This window comes from Bubalus bubalis, chromosome 8 (genome assembly GCF_019923935.1).
Source record: "Bubalus bubalis isolate 160015118507 breed Murrah chromosome 8, NDDB_SH_1, whole genome shotgun sequence".
In the NCBI taxonomy this organism is placed as follows: domain Eukaryota; kingdom Metazoa; phylum Chordata; class Mammalia; order Artiodactyla; family Bovidae; genus Bubalus; species Bubalus bubalis.
The window spans coordinates 26,048,109-26,067,609 of NC_059164.1; the positions used below are offsets into that span (position 1 = coordinate 26,048,109).

Genomic DNA, 19,501 nt, shown 5'->3' on the forward strand with positions numbered 1-19,501 from the left:
ACCTTCTTCATCTTTGGGAGAAGTGCACACTAGGTCACGGCAAACGTCCTTTTCCATTTCAACTTCAACTTCAAAGAAGGTATCTACAAGATCTTCTGCTGTACCTGGACAGAAAAGGAACAATTCAAGATTAGAGAATAATAAAGAAAAACAGATTTTAAAAAATAATAATAAAATAAAATAAAATTCTAATTTTCAAATGAGATAAAGATATTATTACCTTTCACTTGATCATCTTTCTCTGTTATCTTTTGTTGGGCCTTTCTGAATACTCGTAGGTGTGTGCCAAAATCATCTACAAGGCGTGTAGTAAAATAAGGTTGCCAGTCTATTTCTTTAGACCTTATAACAAACACATTACATAAAAGGATGACTTTTTAAATCAAAAATAAATTTATTCAATGACTATTGAAAAACAACATGATCATCACAGACTGAATTTTTTATACTTTGTCCATTTAATTAGTATTACATCTCAGCATTCCTCTTCAAAAGACCCATAGTTTATCAAATCTATTTAAACTCTTGAACAGTATTCTTTGAAGTATTTTATGTGTCGAAGCTTAAAAGTACTAAGTGCTTAAAATTAAAAAAAGGAAAGACAACAGGCAATTTCTCATCCCAGACATAACAACACATTAAGAACTTAGAATGCTTTTGCTTGTTTTTAAAAGAGCACTTGGGATTTTTGATTCTTTCTGAACCCTTTCTGAATTCTCCACATTCTTCCATTTAGTTACACAGTCCAAGTTTTGAACCAAATACCTTTGGTGTGAGCCTGATTGGTTTCTGTTTGCATATATAAACACTTAAAAACTCAACTATTCAAAATAGCTATAGTCACTTGGAAATGGTTTAAAGAATAATGTATAAAATACCACATGTACCCATGAAAAAGGTGGTAACTAATTTTATTAAGCTACCTAGTACTCTTATAAAAGAAGACTTCAACAAACACTGCTAATTTAGCACACCAGTGAAACATAACAAATACAATAGATAAATACAAAACAGATTACACATCTCTTTTGATTAAGTGATATTTTTAAACAAGCATTTTTTTCAATGCTGTTTTCCTTATATTAACACTAAAATTAATTCATCCCTTTAGGAACATACCAAATAGAAGACAAAGAGTTATTCATAAAGATGCTGAGCAATAAAGGAGAGGAAAAAAAAAAGTATATCATAAGTCATCATGCTAATTCACCATACATAAAAAAGCAAGTGAGTAAGTTAATTTGATTACTGTTTTTGGAGAAAAACCTTATAAATGTGATAACAGCACTGAGGAGTATCACAGATGGCTGTTTTCAAATAAAAACAAATTATTGACATTAATATACTTTTTAATGTGCAATTATAATCTATTATACACATGGAAAGTAAATTATAAGTACATGAAATACAAGTCAACTTAATAAAAATAAAGGTAACCTGAGTCTTCAGATTTGTAGAGGGGTTATCATTAGACTATATGAGCCATGTATATTAAATACTTAGAGGTCTCTAGAATCTTTGTTTCTTATTTTAAAGAGAAAAGCACTATCTGTGTAAGCATCTTTCAAAAATCCTTACATGAATATCTGTACAAAATCATCCAAACTTGAAAATTTGTATAAGAACAAAATTTACATGGTATAGACCATAAATTCATTTAATCCATAAAAGGTTCATTCTAACAAATTTAGAAGCAGAATCTTTCAAATTGTATGTGCTCTGTTTCATGTATAGGGCTGTTATAGAATTTACTGAAATTCAAACAAAATAAATTCATTAATTTTAGAAGGCATTCTAAAACCTATCTCAATACATCTTAGAAGATGTAAATGAGACATCTGCAGAAGATATAAAAGGATGTAAAAGTAATATTTAACATGACTGGAAGTTAATCAGTAATGCAAATATAAAAAATTATTTTAATTATTAAACACAGATTTCTACTTTCAATATATAAATACATTGAGGTGAGGAAAACAGGAAGCAGAATATTTCATATTCCCTGTCCAAGGTAATTATTTTCCCTCTGCTTGACTCATTTTCACTGAATACATACAAATTTAATGTAAATCTCAATTCAAAGGAACTATTCTAGGTAAGGAAGATAGGAACAACAGTAATACATGACTGCCCACTTATAAATTAGGAAAATATCTATTAATAATTTCTAGTAGTATTTACCTTATAATTTGAAAACATTTTGTTGACAGTGAAGTACTTCCTAAAATTACGGTATATGACTAATATATAATAAGTGCAATGTAAATATAAATTTAAAAATCATTCAATTTATGTAATAGCCACATTTCCTTCTATTGATCTACAAATAGCTTTCTATTTGAGTTCTTAATACTATTATTCTTAAATCATAACTGCAGTCAAGGCTCTTTTTCACTTTGTTTAAAATATTTCCCCACATGTCTTCTAGTAAAAACATCTAGATTATTATACAATGAATCCTATTATCTACACTTTCATTTTATTACTACTTAGAAGCTTTCGTTTCTTGAATTTAAAAATGAGAGCATACTTCCTATATGACCAAGAGAATAAGGAATATATTCAACCCTACCCCCCAAAAATAAAATTTACAGTAGGTTCCTGTAGCTTATATATCTTGATAGAATGACTGCATGAATTACAATGGTTAACTAGGAATGCAAATAAGAAATGAAGTCTCAAAGAACAAAAGCAACAGTCAAACTATAAAGTGAACCTCTCTGAATATATATTAGGCCTTATCTTCACCTCTAATACCAGCATCTTATTCCTGGCCTTTTAATTGGTCTCCCATGTCCTTTCTTGTCTCTCCCTTCATTCTGTTTTCCATAGAGCAGCCAGAGTGATCTTTTTAAAAATACAAATATGATAATACGAAACAAAAGCTTTAAAAATACTTTAATGACTCCCTGATCATGCATATCTGGGTCCCTGCTTACTTCCTCATCGTGTGTTTCGCTCTCTTCCTTCCTCTTTGGTTCTGTTCTTATCTCAGTGCCTCTGGACAGACTATTTCTTCTGCCAAGTTTGCTCACCCTGTCTACTCCCTACAAATTTACTGTCTCTCCTCCACATTCCCCTGACAATTCCCATGTATACTTTCGAGTTTATCTAAAATGTTGGCTCCACACACAGCACCCTGCATTGACCCTCACCCTCTGCCGTACTGCTTCACACTAGGTCTGGAGATCTCTGGTTACAGTGCTTAGTTCTATAGCACTTAGAATCTGCAGTTAAATAATTCAATTGCTGAGATAAGTCAGGGATTTCATCTGTTTTATTCCACTGTGTTTGTTTTATTCACAGTGTTGTTCCCAGTGGCTAAATAATATGTTAAACACTGGAGGCACTCAATACATACTGATTTATTGATTTCTCTTTCAGGGTCAGAGCACTGTTAACAGGTGCCTGGAGAATGGCCACATGAACCACCTAGAACAGCTTCTTCCTTACTCCTTAAGTTCTGAAATGGGACACACATTGATTGAGAAGCTCTTTTTGCCTCTCTATAACCTAAAGCTGCTGCTGCTAAGTCGCTTCAGTCGTGTACGACTCTGTGCGACCCTGTAGACGGCAGCCTATCAGGCTCCTCCATCCTTGGGATTCTCCAGGCAAGAATGCTGGAGTGGGTTGCCATTTCCTTCTCCAACGCATGAAAGTGAAAAGTGAAAGTGAAGTCACTCAGTTGTGTCCGACTCTTAGCGACCCCATGGACTGAAGCCTATCAGGCTCCTCCATCCATGGGAGTTTCCAAGCAAGAGTACAGGAGTGGGGTGCCATCGCCTTCTCCAAAACCTAAAGCTACTTAATGTTAAAGCCTAAAAAAGGCACTGAATGTCCCAAATATGGGGCTGAGACTGAGATTACACAAATTGCTTCACTGGTTCCATCTATTCTAAGCAGTATACAGCTTACCATAAGGAATACAAAACACACATCACAATCAATTAAAGACTTCTGTAAAGAGGCCTGGACTGGCATACATGCCTTTGATTCAAGTAAAAGATACACCATTTCATTAGTTGTGAAATTCAGCAAGTCATATCACATCCCACGGTTTTTCTCTAGGGACACTTACAGCTTTAAGAATCTATGATTAACCAAATACAACATACACATACGCAGGCACACAGGAACACAATACATGGAAAAGTGATAATGAGTAAATAAAATATCTGATCAAAAGAGGGAATCATGAATGTATGTCATTTTAACTTCAATCATATAAATCATTCAATATAAGACCAAGACAAGACATTTTGATTAACGTTTTGCTAAGTGTTATTAATGTAGCCTTTGTCTTGAATAAATCATTCTCACACTGAAGAAGTTATGGTTTCCAGTTTTCTTTTAAATGACATAACAACTAAGGACATTTGTAAACAAATCTGAACGCAGAGTAAGGGTCTTTCAAGGCTCTTCACCAGTATTTTGTAGTTGTCTTTTGCACACCTAATTCAATTGCAATCTATTTAGCAACTTGCTCTGAGTAAATTCCAAAGCAAGTGACCTCATTTTCACAGGAACTACCCTGTCATACTCATATTTCTTCAAAATAGGTAGGGGCAAATTAAATTATATGATTATAATAAAAAGTATAACCAGGGTACACAGGTTCAGAAACAAATACAACTTCCTTTTTTAACACACTCAATTGTCTTGCTCCTCTAAAGTATCCCTGTTCAGCTCACACCACAGACCTATTATATGAAATTTTCTTTGCCCAAGAATCTATTAATACAAGTGACTTTTGATAAGTTTAAATCTCAAAAAGTGGGAACAGAAATGGGCAGAAGTACAAGAAAGTAGTCTATTAGCCTAGCTTTAATGCTACAGGCATGAGTCAGTATGTCGTACAAAGGGAATGGACTGGCTAACTAAGGAGAATTTCTACTACAGTAGTACAGAACTCGTACCATTCCAAAAAGAGTCACACATAGAAATAAGCAGAAGTTAAGTGCTATGTCATAAGTCAAAAAAGATGAATTAAAAAAATCTTGATGAATGAGTACTATGATTGATGAATGAGTACCATTTAACAGGGAAAGTAAGGATATAGGAACAAGCAAAAGAAGGGAATGAGCATAATCAACCCATAGTTGATCACGTAGTCATCACGAAGACTTGCCTAACTAAAGAAGTGGGTGACTACTGGGCAGTAGAGGCAATCTTCACACACTTGGCAGAACACTGTCCTGGAAAAAGTCCTTTATATCAAAATGAAAACAGTCAAAACTGATCTTCCCACAGAAACAATCCTATGATTAATGTTTCATTCCTTAGGCTGTATTATTTTTTCACAGGAATGATTACTAAGATATTATTTTAAAACATTAAGAATGACACAGTATACTGCATAGTATATACACTGTATAGTATTCGTGTTTGTATATGTGTGAATGTATATCAAAAGTCATACACACTTATCACATATAAAGGCTTTTTAAATGTATATTAATCAGTAAGGGCAATATAATAACCAACTGCATAAAATACAATAATATGTATTAATCTCCTAAATGAGGTCTTTTACCTTCTAAAGAAGAAATATCAGACATTTTTTTTTTTAAATCACTAGCAAAATTCCTAGTTTTACTGGGTAGATTCTGACAAGCATCTTTGAAGACATTTTGAGAAGTTCTATTCCACTAGATTTTTTGATCACCTGACTCACAGCCATCTTTTGCCGAAAGTGAGTGACCTATCTGTAAAAGAAAAAAATTCCTTCCTTGAGTCACTGAATCAGACAGTTAACCCCCTCAGAATTCACTATCATAAAGGCTATACTCTTTAAAATACATAAACCTTTCCATGTTTCCATCCTTAAGAGTCCTTGAGGGAGTACTCTGTTAGCATCAAAAGCTTCAGCCTAAAATTGAATTTGAGCAATATTTTAAAAGCAAAGAATTGTAAACTTGCTTCTAAATCCATTTAAAGACTTTCCCTTCTTTCAGTCTCAATTTGCTCATAAATATTTCAAGTTACCATAACCACTTCCCTAGAGCATTTTTGCTTCCCTTTTAAAAACTACTTCAAGAATTTAGTTATAAGGACTGAGTATAAAATAATTAAACTGATTTTTTCACAACATTCCTAAATGTACATTAAACTTATGATCACTCTCTACCATAATCCTCAAAAATACATGGAGAATCACTCTTTCACAGGAGCTAAGTTAGCAACCATGAGGACACAAGTTTCACTACTTTATGGTTATAATTAGTCTGCTCCCTTCCCTCAGCTGCACCTCCTCCCCCTGGGTGCTGCAGCATGCGTGCATGCTAAGTAGCTTCAGTCAAGTCCGACTCTTTGCTATCCTATGGACTGTAGCCCGCCAAGCTCTTCTGTACATGGGATTCGCTTCCCTAGGGGATCTTTCCTGACCTAGGGATCGAATCCATGTCTCTGGCACCTCCTGCATTAGCAGGTGGGCTCTTTACCTCTAGCTCCACCTGGGAAGCCCCATGTGCTGCAGGGGGAGAGCCAAATGAGCACATCTCTCTCCCAACCCCACATGCAGTGACTTTATGCTCACAGCTTAAAATCAACCACGGTGGGAACTTAAAGTAGCAGACTTACAAAACTACAAATTTATTGTTTTTAGTATTCTATAGAGAAGAGCAGTAGTTTGGATAATCAAGTAAAAAACTGTCAAGTTTCATTGATACAAAACTGCTTAACTATAGGGAAAAGATTGGTCTAGTAAATATCTTAGATGTTTGAAGTCTTGCATCCTTTCTGACCATGCAGAAATGTAATAAAAGGTTTAAATATAGTTTATCATCATCCTACTTTAAGATTTACTATCAGTAAAACAGCAGACCAGAGAAGTACTTTAATCCCAAAGTAAATTAAATCTAAAAAAATAACTCTCCAAATGGTATTCAAAATGTGGGGTGTGATAGAGAATGTGAGTGTTTTGAAGAGGAGATATGAGTGAAGGCAAACAGATCAAGATTAGTAACAACTGTATCAGGCAATCTCAGTATTTCAGAACTGAAAGAGATCTGAAAGAAGTACCACAAACCTTTATAATTACAAGGCCAAAAATGTAAATTATTTATTCCAGATTAGTTACTGAGATACAGGTTTTGTTAAAACAAAAACAGGATTCCTGAGTTTCAGTTCAGTTTATCTGCTACACCTTGAACTACACGAAATCTTCTGACTCATAAAAGTTATAAACAAATTGGTAGAAATGGAGAAAAATCTGGGCCTGCAGTTTTATATAGCCATAGTATGGAAATGGTACTCAGTGAACTACAACTCCACATAAAAAAATCCATCCAGTTCTACATCTTTGGCGCCAATGCTTCAAAGAGGTCAACAATGCAGAAGTTCTAAAGAACTTCAATCTCCAAATATAAAGAAAAAATTAGAAGAACACACATAAAGCACACTCACCTAATTTAGAGGCTGAGTATAAAGAACACAGAGTTGGAAGCCTTAAGCTACATGAAAAAGAAAAAAAAAAACAACCTGGGGCTAAGTGTGCATCTTAAGTATAATGTTAAGTACTAACAATTAAATTCATCTTATTAAGTATTTTAATAAACAAGGTTTTCAGTAAATTTTATCTGATAAATGAAACATTCGTAGACCCAAGAGTGAATTACATTAAATTCTGTAGGAAAAAAATTACCAAGAAGTCATAAATGGAAACTCGGTTAACAATAATCTATTGAGTATTGACTACCCCATTATGTACAAAAACAACTATATTTAAGCACTAATTTCAAGATAACTTCCCAAGGAAGTAAGGATACAATGGCTATCTGTACAAAACATGTCATATATAGCTGAAAAAAGGATTCTTTTATTTATGTGCTCATAGTAATATAAAAAACAGGAAAATAAATTTAGTTGAAAAAAGTCATCCTAGATATATTTTTTTTTAGTGCTGAGCACCAAATGTTCCTGTCTTGGGCTACAAGAATAATGTATGCCTGTTTTGTAAAATGTCATTTCTTTCTTTAGATTTTTATATATCAGCTATAAATTAGCCATACATCCACAATCCAAAGATCACTGTTAATATTTTACTATTTTTTTCTCTGTTTGCTCTGCTCACATATTTACAATTTTTAACACACCTAAAATCCTACAGTGTACAACTGCTTTGTATATGAGTTTTATCCCAATATTTTTCCTATTTCTTGAATAACTTCTTAATATTTTAATGGATGCAAACTCTTTTCCTAAAGAGCCAAACAGGAACGGTTTCAGGCTTTGCAGGCCACGTTACCTCAGTCAGTTCTGCCACTAAAGCACAGAAACAGCCATGGACAAAATGCAAACAAATAAGCACGACTGTCCAATAAAACAATAAAACTGTATTTATAAAACCAGGAAGCAATGCAGTACAGTCAACAATGGCCTAGTTTTAACACAGGGGAAAGCTCTGAAAGGCATTCTCTGTGCAAGATACACAAAAAACTAATTAGCACAAGAAAAGACGCTTAATATCATTAGCCATCAGGGAAAAGTAAATCAAAACCATAATGAAATACCACTTTAGACCAAGGAGAATGACTTTAATCAAAAGCCAGACAATAACAAGTACAGGCAAAGAGGCAGAGAAATTTGAATACTCATACATTGTTGGCAGGAATGAGCAGCTACTTCTTAAAAGTTTGCAGTTCCTCAAAAGATTAAAGAGTTACCATATGACCCAGAAATTTCATTTCAAGGTATACATCGCAGAGAAATGAGAACACCAAGTCTACACAAACATGTACACGAATGCTCATAGTAGCATGCTTTATAAAAACCAAAAAGTAGACACAACCCCAATGGTTACCAACTGATGAATGGATAAACAAAACATGGTGTGTCCATACAATGGAAAATTATTCGGCAATGAAAAGGAGTAACTAGTAATATATGCTACAACAAGGATGAAGATTGAGGGCAGGAGAAGTCGACAACAGAGGATGAGATGGTTGGATGGCATCACTGACTCAGGGGAGATGAGTTTGAGTGAACTCTGGGAGTTGGTGATGGACAGGAAGGCCTGGCGTGCTGGGTCCATGGGGTCGCAAAGAGTTGGACACGACTGAGCGACTGAACTGAACTGAACAACAAGAATGAACCTTGAAAACATTACACTAAGTGAAAGAAGCTAGTCACAAAAGATCATGTATTATATTATTTCATTCAAGTAAAACGTCGATAAAGACAGAAAAAATATATAGTTGACTACCTAGAGGTAGAAGCCTTGTGTGGGATATGGGAAGAGACTGATTAGTGGATATCAGGTTTCTTGGTGGGGTCATTAAAACATTCTTAAATTAACTGTGATAAAGGCTGTACAACTCTGAATACACTGAGAGCCAACAACTTAAAGTGGGTGAACAGTATGGTATAAGAATTATAAAAATATACAATTAACCACTAACCTCTACATACACCCATTCTTGAAGTCCAGTTTTGGGCTCAATCCACATCAGGTTTTGATCAGGTACTCTGGTCCATTCTACCTCTAGATCAAATCCTTTAAATAACACCCAAATAACCACTTTCTCTCCATTTCATGTGTTTTAATATTGTTTCTTCTGCCCTTCCCCCTCAAAAAACAATGAAGCTAAGAAGACAAGAGAATCTGTGTGCATATATTCCCAGGAATGTAAAAAATAACAAAAACAACAAAAAAGAAGTTAACATTCACTGAATACATACTATGTGCCAGATTCCTATGGTGTTTTACATGTTCTTTTCTCTCATATAATTATTATAACAACCCTATGAGAAAATTACCTCATTTTGCTGATGCTGAGATTGAGGCACAGAAAGTTAAATAACTTGCTCAAAGAATCATTTATTGGTTGACAAACACTTTATGAAACACTTCATGCATATGCTCTCATTTGCCCCTCACAACTCAGAGTTTGCGGCAAGTATCAGTATCACTATTTTACAGATATGTTAGGAAATTTTCTAAGTATACTGTAACTTAATGGTACAGGTAGAATTACAGTACAGATCTCCCAGGGCTTTCTCTCCAATGTCATGCTATCTTATTTGAAGAGAGAATTAAAAATATACAGGTTATCACAGATTCATCCCCTAAAGTTCCAGGTTAATGCCCAGGTTCCACAGAGAACTAAAGAGTTCCCTGGGAAGGTTTCCTTCCCCAAACTGCTACTATAAACAGGTACTAAGGTTAGGATGACGTGTGGCATTACAATGTACTCTCTCATATCTGATGCCATTTAATCTTAACAACAACCTGATAAGCAGATACAGGTTATCACTAGATGCAAAGAAATTATGTTTCTTATCCATTCAAGGTCATGGTGTTTAATCACTAAGTCATGTGCGACATCTTGTGACCCGTGGACTATAGCTCTCCAGGTTCCTCTGTCCATGGGATTTCCCAAACAAGAGTACTAGAATGGGTTGCCTTTCCTTCTCCAGAGGATCTTCCCAACCCAGGGATCAAACCGCCATCTCCCACACTGGCAGGTGGGTCTTTACCACTGTACCACCAGTGCCACACAGCTTAATGGATAACAGACTAAAGCTCAAAACCAGGACTTCAGACTACATACATCCTTTCTCTCCTGTTACAACAAAATTAGCATTTTGTTTGATGCTGATATTCTGTGATTGTTTCCTCAAGGTGCCAAATAAATATGAACACTAGAATTTGGTGGTTCTAAATCTTTCTGGGGTTCACAGGTCATTTTTGAAAATAAAATCTATGGAACCACTCAGAAGGAAAAAAAAAAAAGCACAGAAAATTTTGCTTAAATCTTCAAAGCTTCATGGGCCCCTGGTTAAAAACTCGATACAAGACTGAAATTTGAAGGAGAGAAGAGATAACGTACGCTTCGCAGTGCACAGCAGACAAGAGTAAGAATTTAAGAAGTATTCAAGTAATGATTATAAGCACTTAATTTTCTTGATATTCTCATTGGAAATAGTCAAGGAGCCCCTGTGAAAACATGTATTTTAGTATGGCTTTACTAGAAAAAGCCAATGAAAGACAAAAATAAAGTCATTCATTGAGAAGACACAAACATTAATTGAGCTTCACTATATGCTACAGACTTTACATCATATCGTTTTTAGCCTGAAAGCAGTCTCAAAAGTAACATTATCAGCTTTTTATGAATAAGGAAACTAAAGCTCAAGAGAGGCTGATTAATTTGCCCCAAAACTTAAGGCCAACGACCAAGCAAAGACAAAATTCAGATCATAGAAGAAACTTGGTTCTTCCTATAATCACCCAATATTTAGCTTGAAAGCACAGAATGTTAGTAGAGAAGGAAATGGCAACCCACTCCAGTATCCTGCCCTGGAGAATCCCATGGACAGAGGCGCCTGTCCATGGGGTTGCAAAAGAGTTGGATATGACTGAGCAATTGAACAATAATAGAATGCTAGAGAAAGGGGAAAAAAAAACTGTAACAGGAAGTTTAAAGAAAAGGTAGTTAGAAGATCAAAGAACAGGCAAAGCACTGCAGTGATATGACAGAAAGGTGGGGGAAACTAAGATGATAACCTAGATCACAATATATCTGGTAGGGACTGGGGGACAGAATAGTGACTATTAAGAATGATTCTTCCTCTGCCCCCAACTCAACAGATAATCTTGGACTAATTGCTTAATCTTTCTGGAATTTAGCTTCCTCATCTGTGAAATTATGGGTGAAGGGTGACATAAAAACTTAAAATTTCTAAAATTCTTCACAATTTTTAAAACATTTCACATGAACTATTTCCATTACATTATACCGACCAGGGATTTTTGCTTCATTCACTGCCAAATCTGCAGCATCTGGCCGAGGCAAAGTAGACACAAAATATGAGTTAAAAGAACACATGAATTTGCTCCAGACCAAAACCCTGTGAGGAATACAGTACAGGGCAGGTATTTATGACACTTATTTCACACATGAGAAAAACCAAAATCCAAAAAATTTAGAATACTTGCTCACAGTCCCATAGCTAAATGAGAGAAGAGGATACAAACTCACTCAAGTCTTCCAATTACTAGTTCAAAGTTCTTTCTAGGTCTAAAATTTTTTATATTTTAATATAATCTTAAGCAGGCAAACAAAAGAATAATGAACTCTTCTTACTCCCATCTTTGCAGAGAGGGGGGGAAAAGTCATTAGAAAGGTGTTACTATAAAAAGCAGTGACCAACGGATTCAGAATACTGATCCTAGACAATACCCAACATGCAATAATGTTACATATATGAACTAAAGGACATAAAATCCAATTTCTGACTTCTTTGATTATATGTTAGTATATTTTCTATATTCCACAGTGCATCTACACTCATAATTATGGTTGGCTACTTTCCAAATGTTTGCTGTTAATCATAAAAGAGAAGGGGCTTCAATCTATCTAAGTAAGGTTAAAATTCAAACTATGAAACCTACTGCAGCCTGCCTCAGTGACCGGAGGCTGAGGAATTCATCTCCCACTCCAAACCTTAAGATCAACTGAATTATAGAAGAAAAGTCTTGACAGGGCAGCATGAGCTGGAAATATCTATTCAGACAGAAACAGAAACAAAGTAAGAGCCCTAGGGCAAAGCTCTACTCTCCAAGACTCTCAGAAGTACAAAAGTGCATTTCAAGAACCTAAATGGGGAAGAAGAGGGGCTGGCTAGAGAATAACACCTTCAGATTTGAGAACCTACTTGTGACACAGCAATGTAGCCTCCTGCCTTGAGGCCATAGGCTTGTAGGAAAATCACTGCATGTATTGGGTAGAAAAATCTTCTATTAAAAAAAAAAAAAAAGAAGATAGCAAATTTACCCAAATATAAAATCCTTTCTTTAAAATATAATTTCTGCACATGAAATGGCCCCTCTAAAAATCAAGTAGTTTAAATACAAGGATACAGACCAAAATATTTAGGCAGTATATAAGGGGGTGTTTGTAAAGTGAGAATTTTAGTATATCTCAGAAAAGTTTCTTAGAGGAAATCTCATTAAAATATACTACTCTTCTGAAAGTAAATAAATAAACTGAATATTCTCCACCGACTGCTCCTTTGAGCTCTTCTAAGAGGACTCCATTAGGTATGTGCCTAAGATAAGTGGGCAGTTACACTGAGCTCTTCTCACAGCACTTGAATAAAGCAGACTATCTGGGGTGATTTTGGAACCTCAGTGAGCCCCAATCTATCCCCCAGAACCACCACCATGGATGGCTACAGGTTGGTGCTGATCCCACACAGGAAGAGTACATGGACCTGGAGGACGGCTTCACTGGTTGGTGAGAAGCCAACATGAGCACAGTGGGCGTCAGGAGGTGAAGCACAACATGCAGGTGCTACAGGATACTGGTTAGGAGTCTAACATCTGCTTTACCAGGTGCAGAAGCAAGCAATTGGGACTCTCTGGACTACACCAGATGCCACTGATCAGCTGTGGCTGCCAGTAGTGCAGACTTAGCCTCAATAAGGCAGATGTTGCTGCCAATCAGGATGAAGCCCAGGTAAAGATCTGGAGATGCTGTGATGTTCTACCATCTCCAGTGAAGCCTGACCATCCCTTCAACAGCAACACCAGTAAGACTGCAGGCATGCAGACCTCAATAACCATCAGCTACCCTCCTGTGAAAGTCTGAAGGGCACTACTGCTAGAGTTCTGCCCCTTTGGAATGAAAAAATAGTTCCCCATATGGAGGAGGGGGAGAGGGTACTGAATACATCCCTTAGCATCAGGCTTCAGGGCATCGTCAGCCCTCTGGAGGGGCTCTCTGAAGAGGCTATCGTGGAGTTGCACCTGCCTCCTGGTATTCCCACTGAACAAGAACTTGCAGCCCATCAAGCCCATGCAATTCCCTGGGAAATGAAGAGCCCATGTGTGGCGTCATGGAGGCTGTGGCTGCCCAGGGCAAGCCCATTAAGTGAAGCCAAGCAAGGACACCTTGCTTCCCCCAAGACATGAGCCCTGCCACACCATTCCTCTGCACCTCTTCCCTGCAAGTCTGTGGGCATCTTAAGTTGTATCTCCAGATTGGGATCAGCAGCTCCCAATTTTGCTCTAGCCATTTTGTCTCTTGCTCCCACTCACTTCATACAATCTAGTCAGAACAGCACCTATGGGGCATGGGTTCTCAGTGCAAGCCAAGGAAAGGCTTATTCAAGAGGGTAGAAATGCAGTAACTCTGGGATTTTTTTTGCTAATGCTTTGTTTATTACTTAGGCCCTGCTTGAGTAGGAGACTTGCAGGAACCATGCTAAGGTGTGACCAATAAGGAGGAACAAGCTAGCTTATTTGTGTTGCCAGCAGCTACTCCTATACTATTCTGTGGCCAGGTAACTGTCAAAGATACTCTACTTATTCCAATAGAAGACAAATGGAAATTGCATGGGGCTCAAACAAATATTTCCTCTGTTACTCCAGAGGAAATGACTCTAGAAGATTGGGATCCATCCTGTTTATATGTTTACATTTACTTTTACCACACACACAGACATACAAATATATATAGATATATATGCACACCACACACACTGCATCTATATTTGCACATATTTATATATTTCATATATTTATATAAATATTAATATTAAAAATGCCAACAATAACAAAAACCTTCTGAAGTTTCTAGTGGTCAGTTGGCATCAGAATACAAACCATTCCTTACACCAATCTGAGACAAGCTCCTTAATGTCTAAGGTACAGGACCTGATCCTGCCTTATGTTTCAGAATCCCTCGCCTGCCTTACTGTTTTATGACAGTGAAACACCTCCTAATCATGTCCAAGAATGTCTTTCACTGCCAGATTTCTGAGTCATGTTCTGACTGTCTGGCCCTGCCACCTTGGTTCAATATTTACTTTGAGTTTAACTGTACTAAATCTTATTTCCAGAACAATAAAATAAAAGAATTATATTGCAATTATATATAAAAAAAAGAGTATCTGGGTAAGAGGGGAAAAAGTATTATCAATATGTGGGATGAAAGACTCTGAACTGTCACATGACTGGACAACTGGGTCCAGAGGAAGAAACTGACACACAGACTTAGAAAACAGGGATTAGTCAAGATAAACATTCTGCAGTTGTAAAAGAGTAAAGGTTTTTCAGGGCTCTAGTTCCATAAACTAAGAGTTAGCCCACAATAACAATCTACTGCTTTACTTACCTTGGAATAACCAATTTTCTCCTTCCATTTAAAAGTTATTTTCCCTATTGATACAAACAATATTTAAATTTTTCTGCATAAATACAATCCAGTGACCTTACCTAGTAGCAAACTGAATGAGTGCATTCTGAAGAGTCTGCCTAATTTCAAGAAGAAAAGATTCATCATCACTTAGTGTATAATACCAATACTGGACATAATCCCTCAAGGAAAACTGGATAACCTAAAACAAAAATACAGGAAAAAATACAGTTTTTAAGGATTTAAAAGGTAATAGTGGCAAACTAAAACTTAAAAAGATTATTTGAATTTTTCATTTATTCTCTACCTAATAAATTGTGGTAGTAAATAACTGTCTTCATTACAAGAGCATCAATATGCTAAAAAACATTTCAAAAAATTAAGTTATTAAATTAAGTTATTTTGGTAGCCCAATTCATCTACTGCCTAATTTTTTTTTAAAATAAAGAATTATCTATGGTGAAGCCTTACCCAAATTCAGGTTAAAGATGGAGCATGCAGAAACATTAATTTCCAATGCTAAAATACAATGAAGAGTTTTAGTTTGATGGAATGAGGTGCAAAATAATATCAAGAGACCCTAGTAATCTTGAAAAAAATGTTTTCTTTGAGAGTATAATCAGATTCACTGCAGTCAAATGACAAAGATGACATAATTCACTTAACTCTAATACCAGTGATAGTGTCAACAGCATTATTACCCAATAAATGGCAAATAATACAACGTAATGTATAATTTTTCTGCAAATCAGATAAACTAAATAAGGGTTTATCTATAAAATAATATTTAGAATTTTAAGGCACATATTATTTGCAATAGTCATATAATTGGGCATCAGTGAAAGTATTTTGGGAGAGAATAATTTTAATTTTTAAAGTATTTTTGAATGAAGCCAGTAATATCCATTTTAAAAAGTTACAAAACTAGTAGAAAAACCTCTGACTTATCAAACCACTAGCTTACTCATCAATGAAGAGCAAAAATTTTTGAAGAGCAACATTGTAACTCTTAAAACAATTAGAAACACTATCAGATGTTAATAAAAACTTTTTTTCTCAATGTAAATTCAACCAAAAGGGTTTAATACAAAGCAAACACATAGAAATAAGTTCATAAATAAGGCAGCAAGTTTACATAGAGAATCCAAGAACAGCATTATAATGAATTTCCAGCATATTACATAAATAGCAAAATTATTTCTTAGTATTCAAGAGAAATGCACCCAGCACACAATATATGGAATTCAAATACCACATACTGAAACTCACTTGCTGGAGAGGTTCATCAATTATATTGGCACCTGTCAATCTTCTATCAATCTTTATAGTTCTGGCTTCCCGTTTCATTTCTTCTAAGCACTGAAAGGGAATCATAATGTTTTATTGCATAGTTTCTTGATTCAAAATATCTATAGTTTATTTCTAACTAAATATTGCCTGTAACATCCCTCTCATTATCTTCAAGCTAGTAAATAACCTTATTTCTTGAGACTCAGGTATCAAGCAAACACTATGTCTCAAATTAACAAAACTAGATATCCTCAGTAACAATAATCAGCAAACATTATTTAGAATGTGAGAAACTGAAAATATCAGGTATACTGTTATCATATCTCAATGAAAACTTAAAACCATAAATTAGTGTTTCAGGTGAGTCAAATTAATAATGGTCTTTATTAAACACACCCTCATTTCCTCCTCCCTCCCAACCCAAAGGAGTATACCAGCTGCCAAATTAACATATTTTAAATTAAGTTCTACTAAGGGATGGTTCTCAGCAACTAAAAAAAATTAATTTCTTTTGTCCATAGTTTTCAGAAAGATCAGTGACCTGGAAATATGGTAAAAAGTAGTAGGATACTCTTTAATTAATACAAACCAGGGCTTCCCTGGTGGCTCAGTGTAAAGAATACAACTGCCAATGCAGGAGACACAGATTTGATCCCTGATCTGGGAGGATTCCACCTGATGTGGAGCAGCTAAGCCCATGCACCATAACTGCTAAGCCTGTGCTCTAGAGCCGGAGAGCCGCAACCACTGAGCGAAAACGCTGCAACCACTGAAGCTCACGCACTCCAGAGCACGTGGGTTGTGCGACAGGAGACGCCACGTACAGTGAGAAGCCCGCACACGGCAACTAGACAGCAGCCCCCGCGTGCCACAACTAGAAAAAAGCCTACGCAGCACAAAGAGCCGGCACAGTCATAAACAGATAAAAACATTTTTTAAAAAGCACAAATGCATATTAAAAACATATGTTTCAAGTTATCCCATGCAACCACTAAGATTTTCATAAAATATACTTATAAATCATTTTAGAAAAAGCAAATCAAAATCACTATTTAAACCATATACCAAAAAATAGATCATAAAGATTTAACCAATCTAGATTATGATTTATTGCTGTTTAAAATCATAATTTAAAATATTTTGCATCATCCTCTCTATGTACCATTCAAATGAATAGAAACTATGGATGGCTAAGAAATGATTCAAAAAAAAAAAGTCAAAAAATCAAACAATCCAAATGAAAAATGGGCAGAAGACCTTAATAGACATTTCTTCAAGAAGACATTATACTGGTCACCTTATACTGGTCAAAATGACCATCATTAAAGTCTACAAATAACAAATGCTGGAGAGGGTGTGGGGAAAGGGCAACCCTCCTACACTGTTAGTGGGAATGTAAGTTGATGTTGCCACTATGGAAAACAGTATGGAGGTTCCTCAGAAAACTAAAAATAGAGCTACCATATGATCAGGCAATCCCATCCCTGGGCATATACTTGGACAAAACTGTAATTCAAAAAGATACATACATGCACCTCTATGTTCACAGCAGCACTACTCACAACAGCCAAGACATGGAAACAAACTAAATGTCCATCAACAGCTAAATAAAAGGGGGGGGTGTGTGCATGTGTACAGTACAGTACAGTGTGTAGAGTACAGAATACTTCTCTGCCATAAAAAAGAATGACATAATGCCATTTGCAGCAACATGGATGTGACTAGAGATTATCATACTAAATGCAGTAAGTCAGAAAGAGAAAGAGATATACCATATGGTATCACTTATATGTTGAATCTAATATATGGCACAAATGAACCTATCTATAAACCAGAATGATAGACACAGAGAACAGATTTGTGGTTGCCAAGAGGGAAGAGGGGAGGGAGAGGGAATGACTGGGAGTTCTGGGTTAGAAGATGCAAACTATTACACTTAGAATGGACAAACAGCAAGGTCCTACTGTACAGCACAGGGAACTGTATCAAATCTGGGATAAACCGTAATGGAGAAGAATATTTAAAAAAAGAATGCATGTCTGTGTGTAACTGAGATACTTTGCTGTACACCAGAAATTAATACAACACTGTAAGCCAACTATACTTCAATTAAAAAAAAAAGATTCATTACCTCAAAAAAGATTTGTAAGCAAATTCAGAGAATACACATTAACAGGAGTTTTAAAGGGGGGCAGAGGTAAGTTTCAAAGATTATTTTAAAGGTTAGACTAAGTATTAGAAAAACTGTATTTACTTATCAATATGAAAGTCATATTAGCACATAATGGACATGTTAATAATTATAAAATTCAGTTACTGGCACCGACTCCAGACCATTTTCTTCTCTTCATACAGGAAAAATCATTACAATCCCACAATAATAACTGAAGGAATTGCGAATCTGAAGCCTGTATCTAGTATGGAATTTCAATTTTATTTATATAGTACGATATTTGAAAAAAAAGAAAAATTGCAACACAAAAGACATAAAATTGAGCTTGAGGTAACAAAATTATAGAAACAGCATAGCCTAACTGCAAGCTCTACTTTTCAAGTGAGTTTAAGAAAAAATGCCCATTTTCCCCGCTCTGGTTCCTATGCATTTACTTCATTCAAAATAGTACATTCATTGACATTTCAATAATTGACAATGATATGATGCCGTGATGCATCAAAATTCTATGTTAAGACAGCAGGAAAAGATTCCAAATTTTTATCTTTTCCTCAAATTTGCATGCTCACTTTAACATCCAACATGCATTTTCTAAGCCTGATCAGTAGTCTCTCATAAGTTTATAGTGAGCATTAGTGAACTATCGGAAGATGTGCCAAGCCTTATAAAGGCAATCACATTATCAACACCACACATAGCAGGGCTTTAAGGTCTTACATTCCTTTACCCTTCTTACCTTAGGAATCCCAGTTGATGTTGGAGGGAGAAATGAATGTTCACACTGCTCTAGGTACTTCTCTGAGTTTGTTTTTCCAAACAGGAGAGTAACAACAAAACCCCTGAAAGAAATTTAATTATAGATACAAAACAAAATTTCACTACAATTTAACACATATTT

The 19,501-nt window shown here is 35.6% G+C and overlaps 1 protein-coding gene and 1 pseudogene across 6 annotated transcripts in view; one reads left to right on the top strand and one right to left on the bottom strand.

The window, feature by feature from the left end:
* Nucleotides 1–19,501, bottom strand: part of SNX13 (sorting nexin 13) — a 146,068-nt gene that overhangs the window by 73,859 nt on the left and 52,708 nt on the right. For all 6 annotated transcript variants that reach the window (XM_025290941.2, XM_025290939.2, XM_044946508.1 and 3 more), the window contains 5 exons: nucleotides 19,340–19,442; nucleotides 16,410–16,499; nucleotides 15,221–15,342; nucleotides 221–342; nucleotides 3–104 (listed from right to left, as the gene is read on the bottom strand). In XM_025290941.2, coding sequence (XP_025146726.2) covers nucleotides 3–104; nucleotides 221–342; nucleotides 15,221–15,342; nucleotides 16,410–16,499; nucleotides 19,340–19,442 — 539 coding nt within the window. The remainder of the gene's footprint in view (nucleotides 1–2; nucleotides 105–220; nucleotides 343–15,220; nucleotides 15,343–16,409; nucleotides 16,500–19,339; nucleotides 19,443–19,501) is intronic.
* On the top strand, nucleotides 13,166–13,878 carry LOC102407402 (annotated as a pseudogene).